General features: G+C 43.6%; 2 protein-coding genes across 3 annotated transcripts in view; both read right to left on the bottom strand.

Annotated features, from left to right (window-relative positions):
• Positions 1 to 13,612, bottom strand: part of TTC3 (tetratricopeptide repeat domain 3) — a 200,066-nt gene that overhangs the window by 65,451 nt on the left and 121,003 nt on the right. For both annotated transcript variants that reach the window (XM_069760756.1, XM_069760757.1), the window contains 6 exons: positions 7,103 to 7,225; positions 3,774 to 3,875; positions 3,406 to 3,498; positions 2,942 to 3,006; positions 2,270 to 2,397; positions 48 to 371 (listed from right to left, as the gene is read on the bottom strand). In XM_069760756.1, the coding sequence (XP_069616857.1) occupies positions 48 to 371; positions 2,270 to 2,397; positions 2,942 to 3,006; positions 3,406 to 3,498; positions 3,774 to 3,875; positions 7,103 to 7,225 (835 nt within the window). The remainder of the gene's footprint in view (positions 1 to 47; positions 372 to 2,269; positions 2,398 to 2,941; positions 3,007 to 3,405; positions 3,499 to 3,773; positions 3,876 to 7,102; positions 7,226 to 13,612) is intronic.
• On the bottom strand, positions 7,971 to 10,149 carry LOC138671904 (piggyBac transposable element-derived protein 4-like). The gene is made up of 2 exons (XM_069760028.1): positions 9,967 to 10,149; positions 7,971 to 9,889 (listed from the first exon to the last, which is right to left on the bottom strand). The coding sequence occupies exons 1-2, from the start codon at positions 10,023 to 10,025 to the stop codon at positions 8,071 to 8,073; spliced, it is 1,878 nt and encodes a 625-aa protein (XP_069616129.1). The 5' UTR covers positions 10,026 to 10,149; the 3' UTR covers positions 7,971 to 8,070.

Here is a 13,612-nt window from a genome sequence, read left to right on the forward strand (position 1 = left end):
TTTTGCACGGGTCGTGTTATTAGATAATAAATAGATACATAACTTACCTTTATTATTTACTATAAAGAGCCAGTCCTGCAGATTTACAGTTATATGTTCATCTTGCAGGCTCAGCAAATAAAGAAATATTCGGGTTTTCACCCTATCATTTAATTTGTATAAATAGATTAGAAAACTCTTCATTTTACTACTGGACTGTGCGCTGCTATTCTTGTCCAGCTCCTCCATCTTCTCAGGACTTATAATCCCCCAAACACATACTGATTCCCAGAAGCTTGGAAAGCAACCAGGACATCCATGTTTTATCAGACCGTCCTTCTTTAATACTTGCGCCAATAATGGATCCCATTTCACACGGCGGCCGTTAGTCACTGGAAGGAGGAAGACAAAAATAAATAAAATGAAGATTAAATAAAGTTTCACAGTCAGAGAGAAAAAAGGAGGTGCCAGTGAGGAGAGAAGAGAAAAGAGGCAAGGAAAAGAGAGAAGGAAGGAAGGGTCCAGGAGGAGAGAGAAGGAAGGAAGGGTCCGGGAGAAGAGAGAAGGACGGAAGGGGCCGAGAGAACAGAGAAGGACGGAAGGGGCCGGGAGAACAGAGAAGGAAGGAAGGGTCCGGAGGAGAGAGAAGGACGGAAGGGGTCGGGGAGAAGAGAGAAGGAAGGAAGGGTCCAGGAGGAGAGAGAAGGAAGGAAGGGTCCGGGAGAAGAGAGAAGGAAGGAAGGGTCCGGGAGAAGAGAGAAGGAAGGAAGGGGCCGGCAGAAGAGAGAAGGAAGGAAGGGTCCGGGAGAAGAGAGAAGGACGGAAGGGGTCGGGGAGAAAGGAGAAGGAAGGAAGGGTCCAGGAGGAGAGAGAAGGAAGGGTCCGGGAGAAGAAAGAAGGACGTAAGGGTCCGGGAGAAGAGAGAAGGACGGAAGTGGCCGGGAGAACAGAGAAGGAAGGAAGGGTCCAGGAGGAGAGAGAAGGAAGGAAGGGTCCGGGAGAAGAGAGAAGGACGGAAGGGGCCGGGAGAAGAGAGAAGGACGGAAGGGGCCGGGAGAAGAGAGAAGGACGGAAGGGGCCGGGAGAAGAGAGAAGGAAGGAAGGGTCCGGGAGGAGAGAGAAGGAAGGAAGGGTCCGGGAGAAGAGAGAAGGACGGAAGGGGCCGGGAGAAGAGAGAAGGAAGGAAGGGTCCGGGAGAAGAGAGAAGGACGGAAGGGGCCGGGAGAAGAGAGAAGGAAGGGTCCAGGAGGAGAGAGAAGGAAGGAAGGGTCCGGGAGAAGAGAGAAGGACGGAAGGGGCCGGGAGAACAGAGAAGGACGGAAGGGGCCGGGAGAACAGAGAAGGACGGAAGGGTCCAGGAGGAGAGAGAAGGACGGAAGGGTCCAGGAGAAGAGAGAAGGACGTAAGGGGCCGGGAGAAGAGAGAAGGAAGGAAGGGTCCGGGAGAAGAGAGAAGGACGGAAGGGGCCGGGAGAAGAGAGAAGGAAGGGTCCGGGAGAAGAGAGAAGGAAGGGTCCGGGAGAAGAGAGAAGGACGGAAGGGGCCGGGAGAAGAGAGAAGGACGGAAGGGGACGGGAGAAGAGAGAAGGACGGAAGGGGCCGGGAGAAGAGAGAAGGACAGAAGGGGCCGGGAGAAGAGAGAAGGACGGAAGGGGCTGGGAGGAGGGAGAAGGATGGAAGGGGCTGGGAGAAGAGAGAAGGACGGAAGGGGCCGGGAGAAGAGAGAAGGACGGAAGGGGCCGGGAGAAGAGAGAAGGACGGAAGGGGCCGGGAGAAGAGAGAAGGACGGAAGGGGCCAGGAGAAGAGAGAAGGCCGGAAGGGGCCTGGAGAAGAGAGAAGGATGGAAGGGGCCTGGAGAAGAGAGAAGGACGGAAGGGGCCGGAAGAAGAGAGAAAGACGGGAGGGGCCGGGAGAAGAAAGAAAAACGGAAGGGGCCGGGAGAAGAGAGAAAGACGAAAGGGCCTTGGACAAGAGAGAAGGAAGGAAGGGTCTCTGAGAAGAGAGAAAGAAGGAGGGGTCCGGGAGAAGAGAGAAGGACGGGAGGGTCTCTGAGAAGAGAGAAAGAAGGAAGGAAGGGGCCGGGAAAAAAGAGAAGGAAGGAAGGATTCGGGAGAAAAGAGAAGGAAGGAAGGGGCCGGGAGAAAGGAGGAGAAGGGGCAAGGAGAAGAGAGGAGAAGGGGCAGGGTGAAGAGAAGAGAAGAGAAGGGGGGGCAGGGAGTAGAAGGATCTGAAAAAGAAAAGAAGTGAGGGTCTGAGAAAGAGGAGAAGTGAGGGATCAGGAGTCACATACCGGCTGCTTCACATAAGACTGCTTCTTCGGGCTGCTTCTTACTGTCATCAGGATTTTCTACAGGCTCTTCTTCCATAGCTTTCTTGCGCTCAAATTTATTTTCATACTTTATTTTATTGATTTTGTTGCTTGGGAGAGAAACATAAAATTTCAAATTAATGATAACATTACATTGTGCAAATTAAGGTACCTGGATGAGGTTTTAGAAAAAGTAGTTGGCCACGGACATGTATGCAGTAATCATGAGCAATATAGAGGGGCATGGTGCCTCAAACATCATAAGAGGCTGCAGCTTCTCCAGACATACAGCTGCAAGACAGGGGATCTAGAAGAATGTTTAGGGGTGCCATATCTTTTTGCCTTTTAAAAGGACCCTGAAGAGGTATCCTGTCTCCGCTAACTTCGACATCAGGAGCTGAGTGAGGCCAGTGACGTCAATATCTCCGGATACCTACGTGATCGGTTGGTCTCATCTCATACACTTGTTCCATTCTAAGGAAATCTGAGTAGATCCTTTAATGATCAGTGCACGATCTCCTCAGTCGTGGCTGTATTTTACAGCATAGCTGCTACATTTGCATTACTGTATCTGGTGCTAATGAAATACATTCCAGTAGACACACTGTAAATGGAGACTGAACAATTATATCTACAAGTATCGCTAAACCTTACCTGGCAACTTTATTTTTTGCTGTTGGCTTCTGTGGTTCTCTCTTCTTTACATTTTTATCTTCAAACTTTACACAAAAAAAAAAGAAAAATATTACGAAAAATGAAAATTGAATCCTCAAAAGGGATCCCACAAGTTTGACAATCCCTCGATAGGAGAGTCCCCCTGCTTGGACCCTTCAGAGATTTGTGGTGAAACATGGTAGTAAGTGATCAGATTTCCTTGCAGTTCCACCAAACAAGTTACAGTAAGCAGCTTGTAGGTTTTAAAAATATTCAATGGTAGGAAGAGAGTTGCCAACAAAATTATAATTAAAAAATACCGGATTCCCTGACGGAACCATTCAAACAGCGATGTAAACGGAGCTGACCTCTGACTATAATCCTCTTCACATATATAAAAGCTTGCAATCAATCTGAGCAAACAGTAGTGGGAAGGATAAAAAAAACAAACAAAACACACGTACCTCGCATTTTATTTGTGCCATGGAGTCAATTATTACTATATGAGAAATGAATCCTTTGCAGTCTGGAGTGAGACATCTATATTTTAAGAAATCCTGCACAGAAAAGAAAATGCAATTGAGCAGCTGGCTGCATGATATGACCGCCGATCTGCAAACATTTACAAGATGATGGACAAACCAGGAATGATGATTTTATTATTATTTTTTTTTTTTTTTTTGGGGGGGGGGGGGGGAGGGGCCTGCACAAAAAAAAATCATTTACAGTAAATGTCGTCCAAAGTGTGCAACGTATACTATAGACCGAGTGTACAGCGTGCATTAATGTTACCGGCATATGCAGAGATTAGTTAAGGGACAATCTAACTCACCTTGTCATTCTTATCTGAATACATCGTGGCCTTCATTTTTTTCCAACAGCAAACGTGAAAATCAACTCTGCAGAAGTGACAGCACACCATGCGTATAAAGCCCTGCAAGGACAGAAGAATGCAACCATCAAATAATACACTGCTCAAAAAAATAAAGGGAACACTTAGACAACAGAATATAACTCCAAGTAAATCAAACTTCTGTGAAATCACACTGTCCACTTAGGAAGCCACACTGACAGAAAATCAACTTCACATGTTGTGCAAATGGAATAGACAACAGATGGAAATTATTGGCAATTATCAAGACACCCTCAATAATGGAGTGGTTCTGCAGGTGGGGACCACAGACCACAGCTCAGTACCAATGCTTTCTGGCTGATGTTTTGGTCACTTTTGAATGTTGGTTGTGCTTTCACACTCGTGGCAGCATGAGATGGACTCTACAACCCACACAAGTGGCTCAGGTAGTGCAGCTCATCCAGGATGGCACATCAATGCGAGCTGTGGCAAGAAGGTTTGCTGTGTCTGTCAGCATAGTGTCCAGAGGCTGGAGGTGCTGCCAGGAGACAGGCCAGTACACCAGGAGACGAGGGGGGGGGGGCGTAGGAGGGCAACAACCCAGCAGCGGGACCGCTACCTCAGCCTTTGTGCAAGGAGGAACAGGAGGAGCACTGCCAGAGACCTGCAAAATGACCTCCAGCAGGCCACAAATGTGCATGTGTCTGCACAAACGGATAGAAACCGACTCCATGAGGATGGTCTGAGTGCTCGACATCCAAAGATGGCAGCTGTGCTCACAGCCCAACACCGTGCAGGACGCTTGGCATTTGCTACAGAACACCAGGATTGGCAAATTCGCCACTGGTGCCCTGTGCTCTTCACAGATGAAAGCAGGTTCACACTGAGCACATGTGACAGATGTGACAGAGTCTGGAGACGCCATGGAGAGCAATCTGCTGCCTGCAACATCCTTCAGCATGACCGGTTTGGCAGTGGGTCAGTAATGGTGTGGGGTGGCATTTCTTTGGAGGGCCGCACAGCCCTGCATGTGCTCGCCAGAGGTAGCCTGACTGCCATTAGGTACCGAGATGACATCCTCAGACCCCTTGTGAGACCATATGCTAGTGCGGTTGGCCCTGGGTTCCTCCTAATGCAGGACAATACCAGACCTCATGTGGCTGGAGTGTGTCAGCAGTTCCTGCAAGATGAAGGTATTGAAGCTATGGACTGGCCCGCCCGTTCACCAGAACTGAATCCGCTTGAGCACATCTGGGACATCATGTCTCGCTCCATCCATGAACGTCACGTTGCACCACACACTGTCCAGGAGTTGGCGGATGCTTTAGTCCAGGTTTGGGAGGAGATCCCTCAGGAGATCATCCGCCGCCTCATCAGGAGCATTCCCAGGCATTGTAGAAAGGTCATACAGGCACATGGAGGTCACACACAATACTGAGCATCATTTCCTTGTCATGAGGCATTTCCACTGAAGTTGAATCAGCCTGTAACTTCATTTTCCACTTTGATTTTCAGCATCATTCCAACTCCAGAACTCCATGGGATATTAGTTGTGATTTACATTGATAATTAGGTTTTATTGTTCTCAACACATTCCACTATGTAATGAATAAAGATTTACAACTGGAATATTTCGTTCAGTGATGCCTAGGATGTGGGATTTTAGTGTTCCCTTTATTTTTTTTGAGCAGTGTAAAATGCAATGAGCAAAAAATAATCCAAATTATCACTGGAACACCTGGCAGCATCTCTTATGTGATAATTAAATGAATGAGGAGTCAGCCAGTCTACAGGTGATCAATGCTTCCTTAGAAAAGAGATGGTAATATATATAGGGGGAAGAATAGCACATTAAGGCAGACTGGTCGTCTCCAGTCCATTCCAGGGACATCACATAGCACAATGTAAAAGCAACACTTCCATACAATATTTCTAATAATGTGATGTCAATACAATCCACGGATATATCTGTGTTTGTGGGACAGAATGTGGTGTTTCTAAGCGCCAGGATTTTCGGCCTTGTTTGTGGGACAGAATGCGGTGGTTCTAAGCGCCAGGATTTTCGGCCTTGTTTGTGGGACAGAATGCGGTGGTTCTAAGCGCCAGGATTTTCAACCTTGGAAAAGCACAGAAATTTGATATGAAGAAGAATTATGGATTTATCAGTCATGATTAATGTGTCTATGATGGCGCTCGGAAATAAGGCAGTCATAATAATCCACAAGGAGGTTCCTCTGGGAAAACAGAGCATTAATTAGAATTATGCTCTGCACCCATACAACTAGCCGACCTCCTCAACTGGCCATAAGGAGGTGTGCGGGGTGTGGAGGAGAACATTTATAAGATCTCATACAGAAAAATTCATTGTCTGATCCAAGAATAAAAATTAGGATTGTAGATCTGTCTAAAATGTCTGCAGTTCCTCCTGTTGCAGTCAGCGTAACGTAGTGGAGTGTGAACACAGGCATCAGATGTTATACCAGTCACATATCCTGTGTAAACCGTCTGGTGAGTGTAGTCACAGTATACAATATTCCAGGCAATGGTTATACTGTGTACTTTATGTGGTATACCATGTGCACAGACATCTGCATTATACAGGATGCAGTGGGATTATATAATATGTAGCTGTTATCTCCTATACTACGACCCATTATCTCTTCAGAAGGGTCACAATGGCCGTCTGCGGCTGCTTCCAGCACATGTGCAGCGCACAGGTAAAGCCGGTATGTGCCACGTCACTAACGTGCTGGTTATTTCCACAACAAAGCATATGTGGGACAACTAATGATCGGTAAAGAAATTCTGTGCTAGCAGAATTGCATTTATTTTTTTTTGCTAAAAAAATAAAATAAAATACCATGCCAAAAAAAAAAAAAAAAAAAAGAGGAGCGGGCTGTAATAAAAGAGAATTTTGGGGGACTTAAGGCAGGGGTATTGAGGCGAGTTTCTCGCAAGTGTGACCCCGGCCTTAGAATCCTGGTGGCGGCAGCATACACCCGCGGTTTCATGCATCTCCCAATGAAGGCTACGAGAAAGTGATTTTTCTTTTTTTTTTTAAACAAACTTTATTTGATGAGACAAAATATTAAGAGAGGGATTTTTACTATTAGTCTCAAAAAGTCCTCTTTTTAAACTTAAAAATGCAAAAAAAAAGAAAGAATTGCTGTTTGGTTACTTATCTTCCCATAAAGTGTTAAAAGTTTCTTACATGTTCACAATATAATGCCACTCACAAATATAACTGAAAAAAATGATTTGTTATAAAGGTCAAAACTAGCGAAACGTTTCATTACTTAATATCGTACCTTGAAATCCGGGTCTGAAAAGTAGATCTGAGCTTTCGGCAAGCTTAAACACTGCTCATAGCGGCAAACTGCATCCGGTTTTGGTGGAAACTTGCACTCTTCAATGCAGTTATCAAGGAAGACCTGAAGGAAGAAGAATAAACAAAAAATAACACCACACCAGAGAAAAGGCAGCCACTTTCCTAGTAAATAATGATAATTTTATTTATATAGCGCCAACATATTCCGCAGCGCTTTACAAATTATAGCGGGGACTTGTACAGACAATAGACATTACAGCATAACAATGGTCACAGTTCAAAACAGATACCAGGAGGAGTGAGGGCCCTGCTGCTCGCAAGCTACAAACTATGAGGAAAAGGGGAGACACGAGAGGTGGATGGTAACAATTGCTTTAGTTATTCGGACCGGCTATAGTGTAAGGCTCAGGTGTTCATGTAAAGCTGCATGAACCGGTTAACTGCCTAAGTATGTAGCAGTACAGACACAGAGGGCTATTAACTGCATGAAGTGTATGAGAACATGATGCGAGGAACCTGATCACGGTTTAAGGTTTTTTATTATTTCATTTTTCTTTTTTTTTTTTTAATGGGCCACACAGGGATCGTTAGGTTAACCCTTATCCGGCTGAATAGGTACAATTGTAACTATTCCGTTTTAAAATTGCAATAACTTTTTTTTGAAAAGACGTAGAGGGCTGAAATTTCGTGACATCTCTACATTTTTGGTCCAGAATATATTGGCCAAATTTCAATAAAATATCTCCACCCGCTTCCGAGATAAGGGGTCGAGATCTTTTTGCATCCATAACAAGCTGCATAGGTACAAATGTACCTCATATATTTTGAATGAAGATAATGCAAGGGAAAAAGCATAAATTTTTTTTTAATGATAATGCTATTTAACTATTATAAACAAGTAAAAAACTGTTCATTTACATTATAAAAGAAAATGTAAGAAACTTTTTTTTATTGATTTTCTTTGCAAGTAATGCATGTTGGCTTTGCTACAGAGTGTTCATCGCAAATGGGTTTCACACAAACCACACAAGACTTTCTAGTCTTGCGTTGTTTTCGCCTCAGGTCTCTGCAGACATAGCAACTACCAACAACAGGGGAGGGTCCACGACTACCATGAGGTATTTTGGGGCCAGCTGCTGGCTGCGATGCTACCACAATGCATCGTCCAAGCACCATTTCTACTGCACCTCGAAGAAAATGGTTTCTCATTATCATTTTGTTTGTACTACGATCTTCAATTGCAATCATACACAGCTGATTTGCGAGATCTTTCAGGAACTTTCTTCGTTGATCCTTTGCCCTGAAGCTTGGATTGTGTTCTCTGTAGATGATGTAGGATGCTAACCCACTGACATCAATCATATTGTAGAAAAATGCCAAAGTCCAACGTGATGTTCGTCGTTTCACAGTGTACTCTCCCAACATTTTATCCATAACATCAACGCCACCTTTTGTTATGTTGTAGTATTTTATTATCTCTGGCTTGGCTGCTAGTGTCTCTTCAACTTCTCCCGTCATGTGCATAGATGATAGAAGCACGACTGATTTGTTCTTCTTTGGTACATATGAACAGACTGTTGCATCATGATTGTAGGCAAAATTTGTCGAGTATACAGGCCTTTCTTTGGCAGGCTGCATGTTGTTAGGTAGGAACCTTTTGTTTTTTCTCACTGTACCAACTAGTGTCATGTTCCAGGAGTTCAATACCTTAGCTAGTTCCATGGTTGTAAAGAAGTTATCGGTGGTGACATTTCTTCCAGAGCCTTTATACGAGCTCACTAGGTCCAATACTGTTCGTTCTCCAATGTTTACTTGTCGAGGACCATCAGTTGGTTTCCCAGTGTAGAGCTGACCTTGTAAAGGGTAGGCATTTGATGAGTCACAAGCCCAGAAAATCTTTATGCCATATTTAGCTGGTTTTGAAGGTATATACTGGGTAAATTTAGTATGACCTCTAAATGGAAATAATTGCTCGTCGACGGTGATACAATGATATGGCTTGTAGGCTCTCTCCAGATTACTGTTCAGCATTGTCCAGATGTCCCGTATTGGTGCAGCTTTATCTGTTTGCACACGTTCTGCACGTGTATTTTCGTTGTCAAACCTGATAAATCTGAGTATCATCTTGAAGCGGTCACGAGACATGGCTGCACGTATAAGAGGCAGAGCAGCAACATTCCACATTTCCTCCAGATTCTCTTTGTTGGCTCTGTGCACACCAGCAGCAATCAGTATGCCCAAAAATGCATGAAGTTCAGTTTCAGTAAATTGCTTGAATGTTTTTTGTGGTGGCCGTTTGGAAGAATCAGGAAAACGTTGTACCAGTTCGTTGTTGTAAGCATCACAAACTCTCTTGGCCTTTCGATTCGTTTCCCGTAATATGATGTCACACATCTCGGGAGTCATGATGGACTTGAATAGCTCTTTTGCTGTATATAGGTTGCTGATTGCTGCAGGGCCACCTCTTTGTCGTAGGACATTACGAGATTTTGTTTGTGCATTTGGCAGTGGATTACTGCACCATTGAGTTTCATCCTTAGCAGTCCAAATGTCGCCTGCACTTTGAGGCACAGAATCATCCTCAACACTTTCGTCTGATTCGTATTCATTTTCATGCTCTATGACCATTTCTTGTTCAATGTCTGAATCTTCTTCAGTAACATCCACTTGTGGTACATAGTTTTCATCATCAGATGGAACATATGGTTCATCCTCATGCTCAGAATCAGATTCTTCTAGCATTCGCATTATTTCGTCAGACGTAAATCTGTAAATATGAAAAAATGTAAAATAAATAATTTTCCGAAATACTACATTATTGGCTTTTCACAAAATTATACTAACCTGCAAACACGTTTTCTTGGATTATGGCGGAAACTAGATCCAGCATTACTATCACTCATGATGACTTGCTAGATGAATTTTGGCTTCGTATTTTGTGCTGAATATAAATAAAACATCGTAAAACAATATGTAGATACTAATTATTATCCATTTTTCGTATAAAAATTATACCTATAGTGATAAGTTTCATACAAAATATATGTAAGCCAAGTCCAGGCTGAAAGACAATTTGACTGTTCTGTCCCCACATAATGAGAATAAAGGTATAACTGGCTGTTAGATGCTGTGAGACTTTCCTACCTTCGTTTCCAAGAAATTGAAGACTTCACAAGCCTAGAAATGTGTGCTCACAGCAATGAGATGAACAGCAAAATGGCTAATGAGAGGAGGGAGGCAGGAAGACAAGTAGAAGCCACTCCCAGTTTGAATTAACTTAATTGACAGCAACATAAGTGACCAGTAACAACACTGAACAATAGATATCAGCATAACATTTGTAGCTGAATGAACTTTAGTTTCTGAAACCAAGTAAAGTCTTCCCACAGTGGAGGTATATGTGAAGGTACAATTGTACCTATGCAGCCTGTTAAGGTTGTAAAATTATGCAGCCTGACAAGGGTTAATGCACTGAGGCGGTAGGCCAGTCTGAACAAATGCGTTTTTAGGGCACGCTTAAAATTATGGAGATTATGCTTATTAACCTAGGTAGTGCATTCCAAAGAATCGGCGCAACACGTTAAAAGTCTTGGAATTCCCGGGTCCAGGGAAGGTTAGTTCCAGACTGGCACAGAAAGAAACAAGATGGATATGGACATTAGATACAGTCCATCCTAAAGGACTCAATGAGAAATTGAGTTTTGTACCGTTTCTCTGAATATAACTGATGTTCTTTACGCACCTGTTCTTGTTTTTAATTTATGTTTTGTTGCCGTATTATGAAATCGCTTGGACCCCGTTAGCTGCGTGCCTACTGCTATACTGCCTAAAGCAACTATAAATGACTGGGAATTGATTCCTTCAAGAATATATCAAGCTGACATGGAACTCTACATCATAGAGACCGGATAGTTCCCCCGTTATTGTGGCACATTTGTCCTATATATGAATGTTTTGATCTTCTGCACTTTCGTAGAATTGTGTATTGAGTCCTTTGGCAATATTTGCATCTTTTCTATGACATTATTGTACTTATGCTTTCTAATTTAATAATGCCTGTACTCTTGGGAAAGTTTTACTATGGTCTCTGAATGACTTAAATGTATATATATAGTTTGCATGTTGCTTAAATATCAATACAGTGAGCTGCCGCGTTGGTGTTACCTTAGTTATATGCATTTCGCCGCGTCTATTCTATCTTACTAGCATCAGTACGCACACGTGCCATGATCCTGGCTCCCCCGTCGGCCTGCGGCGTCTGTAGTGCCATGGTGACGGTCATGTGATATGACGTCACGCGGCACGTGCCGCCGCCGGGGCATCTAGTTACCATGGCATCGCGCGCGTCACAGGAAGTTGCAGTAAGATGCGAGGCGATGCATGCAGCGGCTAGCTACTGGCCGCTACACCTGTGCCAGATTTGGTAATCCATGAATCGGCCTGTGATTGGTCCTTGGGGCTTTTGAAACTCCCTCTTCCTGTCCTTCCGTCACCCCTTGAGAAAGGCTACGAATCGCCGAAACGCGCGTCGGGGAGGACGCCCGCAGTATTTACTAACTGCATAGGTAACTATTCAGCTATTGTGGCTGCTCCAACTTATGTGGCTATCATACCGTGTATGGGGAATACTATGCTATAGACCTATTGGGTTAAGTGCCCAGTAGAAGAATGCCATTATTTGTGGCAGTGTATGTTTATTTACTATTGCGTTACTGTGGGCGTCTTTGTCTGGACACGTGCGAGTGGGTGTTCTGTTCCCCTCCTCCGTGTGTTACCTGTATTGGATTTTAGTAATAAAATTAACATTTTGTTTATACATTGTACTTTTGGAAGTCTTTTGTTGTGTTTTTTCTCTGTTGTGTTCTATTTAATTTTGCGACATTCCCTATTATGTCCAGAAGCAATCACAGTTATTTAAATATTTCAAATCTATGTTATTACTACTGTGATATGCGTATTCATGAGGTGTTCTAAAAAGAGTTGAAAGTAAGAAAAGGGCGAATTCTAGAAGTGTTTTTGAGGTGCAGATAAGAAGAGCGAGCCAGTGATCGGATGTGGGGGGTGAATGAAAGCTCGGAATCAAGGATGACCCCAAGGCAGCGGGCATGTTGCTTTGGAGTAATGGTGGAACGGAGATGGCAATGTCAGGCAAAGGTAGGTTAGTAGAGGGAGAGAACACGAGGAGTTCAGTTTTTGACAGGTTCAGTTTCAGATAGAGGGAGGACATGATGTTAGAGACAGCGGTAAGAGGAAGAGAAGGTGTCTCTGTATGCTGTCGATATTTTGTTATTTTGGGGGGACTCAGGGGAGAATTTGGATAACACGGTGGCATTAATTGAGGAATTTGGGGAATTCTCTGGACTCAAAATAAATTGTGACAAATCGTGCATTATGCCCATTGATGAGGTAGAAAGGGGTACTGGGGAGGTGGAAATGTCAGCAAAATTGAAGGTAGTTTCGAAATTTTAATATTTGGGGATACAAATCACCCTTCCTCTGACGAGGTTTGAAGAACTTAATCTAAGCCCTCTGCTACAAAAAATACGTACCAAAATTTCGGTGTGGAACAAACTACATCTCTCTGTAATTGGAAGGGTGAACCTTTTGAAGATGTTTGTGATGCCACAGCTGTTATATATACTGCATAATTCTCCAATTTGGATTCCGCAGAGTAGGTTCCATAAAATCAAATCGCTGTTTGGCGAACTAATATGGGGGGGAGGGGAAGCCCAAGGTTTAAACAAGAAACTTTGCAGAGGCCAAAGGCGGAAAGAGGCTTGGCGCTCCCTAACCCTTGGGTATATTTTTTATCAGCACAATGCCAACATATTAGAGGATGGGGGGAGGAGATGGGAAAGGGGCAATCGCCCAGTAGTTTGAGATATCTGATTGGAAAATGGCCTCTGGGTGAGAGTTTAGAAGGGGGGTGCTTTTTAAAACTGGGTTCTCAATTTCATCCTGTTCTCCTAATTCATAAGGTATGGGAAAAAGTTAAACAGATTAGGGGTGTCACAGGCCTTACCAAATATTCTCCTATATGGGATAATATAAATTTATAAGAATTTAAGCAAATGAAAGGTTTTGGGCCTTGGAGAGAGGCAGGAATTAGAAGGATGGATCAGCTACTGGGTCAAGGGGGACTTAAGTCATTCGTGGAGTTACAAACAGAATTCCAGTTATCACATTTAAATTTATATGATTATAAAAGAATTCAGCATGCGTATCGGTCACAATGTCAGAGAAAACGTATTGAGATCCAGATTGATATCACGCTGGCTTCCATTTTGGAGAACAGCGGGACAAGGGGGGCAATTTCAGAAGTGTATAGAGATTTATTATTCACCTTTCTCCCATCAAGTCTAGAGTGTAATGGGAAGCTGAATTGGGAGAGATAAATGATGATAGATGGGAATCTATTTTAGAATACGTGACTAAGATCTTTTCGAGTGAACCTGGGAGGATGTCTCAATTATATGTGATTCATAGAGCT

This window comes from Ranitomeya imitator, chromosome 3 (assembly GCF_032444005.1).
Source record: "Ranitomeya imitator isolate aRanImi1 chromosome 3, aRanImi1.pri, whole genome shotgun sequence".
Lineage (NCBI taxonomy): Eukaryota > Metazoa > Chordata > Amphibia > Anura > Dendrobatidae > Ranitomeya > Ranitomeya imitator.

What these genes read in the sequence shown, in the direction of transcription:
- LOC138671904 (XM_069760028.1), bottom strand. Translation starts at nt 10,025, where the DNA reads ATGAGTGATAGTAATGCTGGATCTAGTTTCCGCCATAATCCAAGAAAA. An exon ending in CCAAGAAAACGTGTTTGCAG is followed by an intron (nt 9,890 to 9,966) that starts GTTAGTATAATT and finishes TCATATTTACAG; the next exon opens with ATTTACGTCTGACGAAATAA.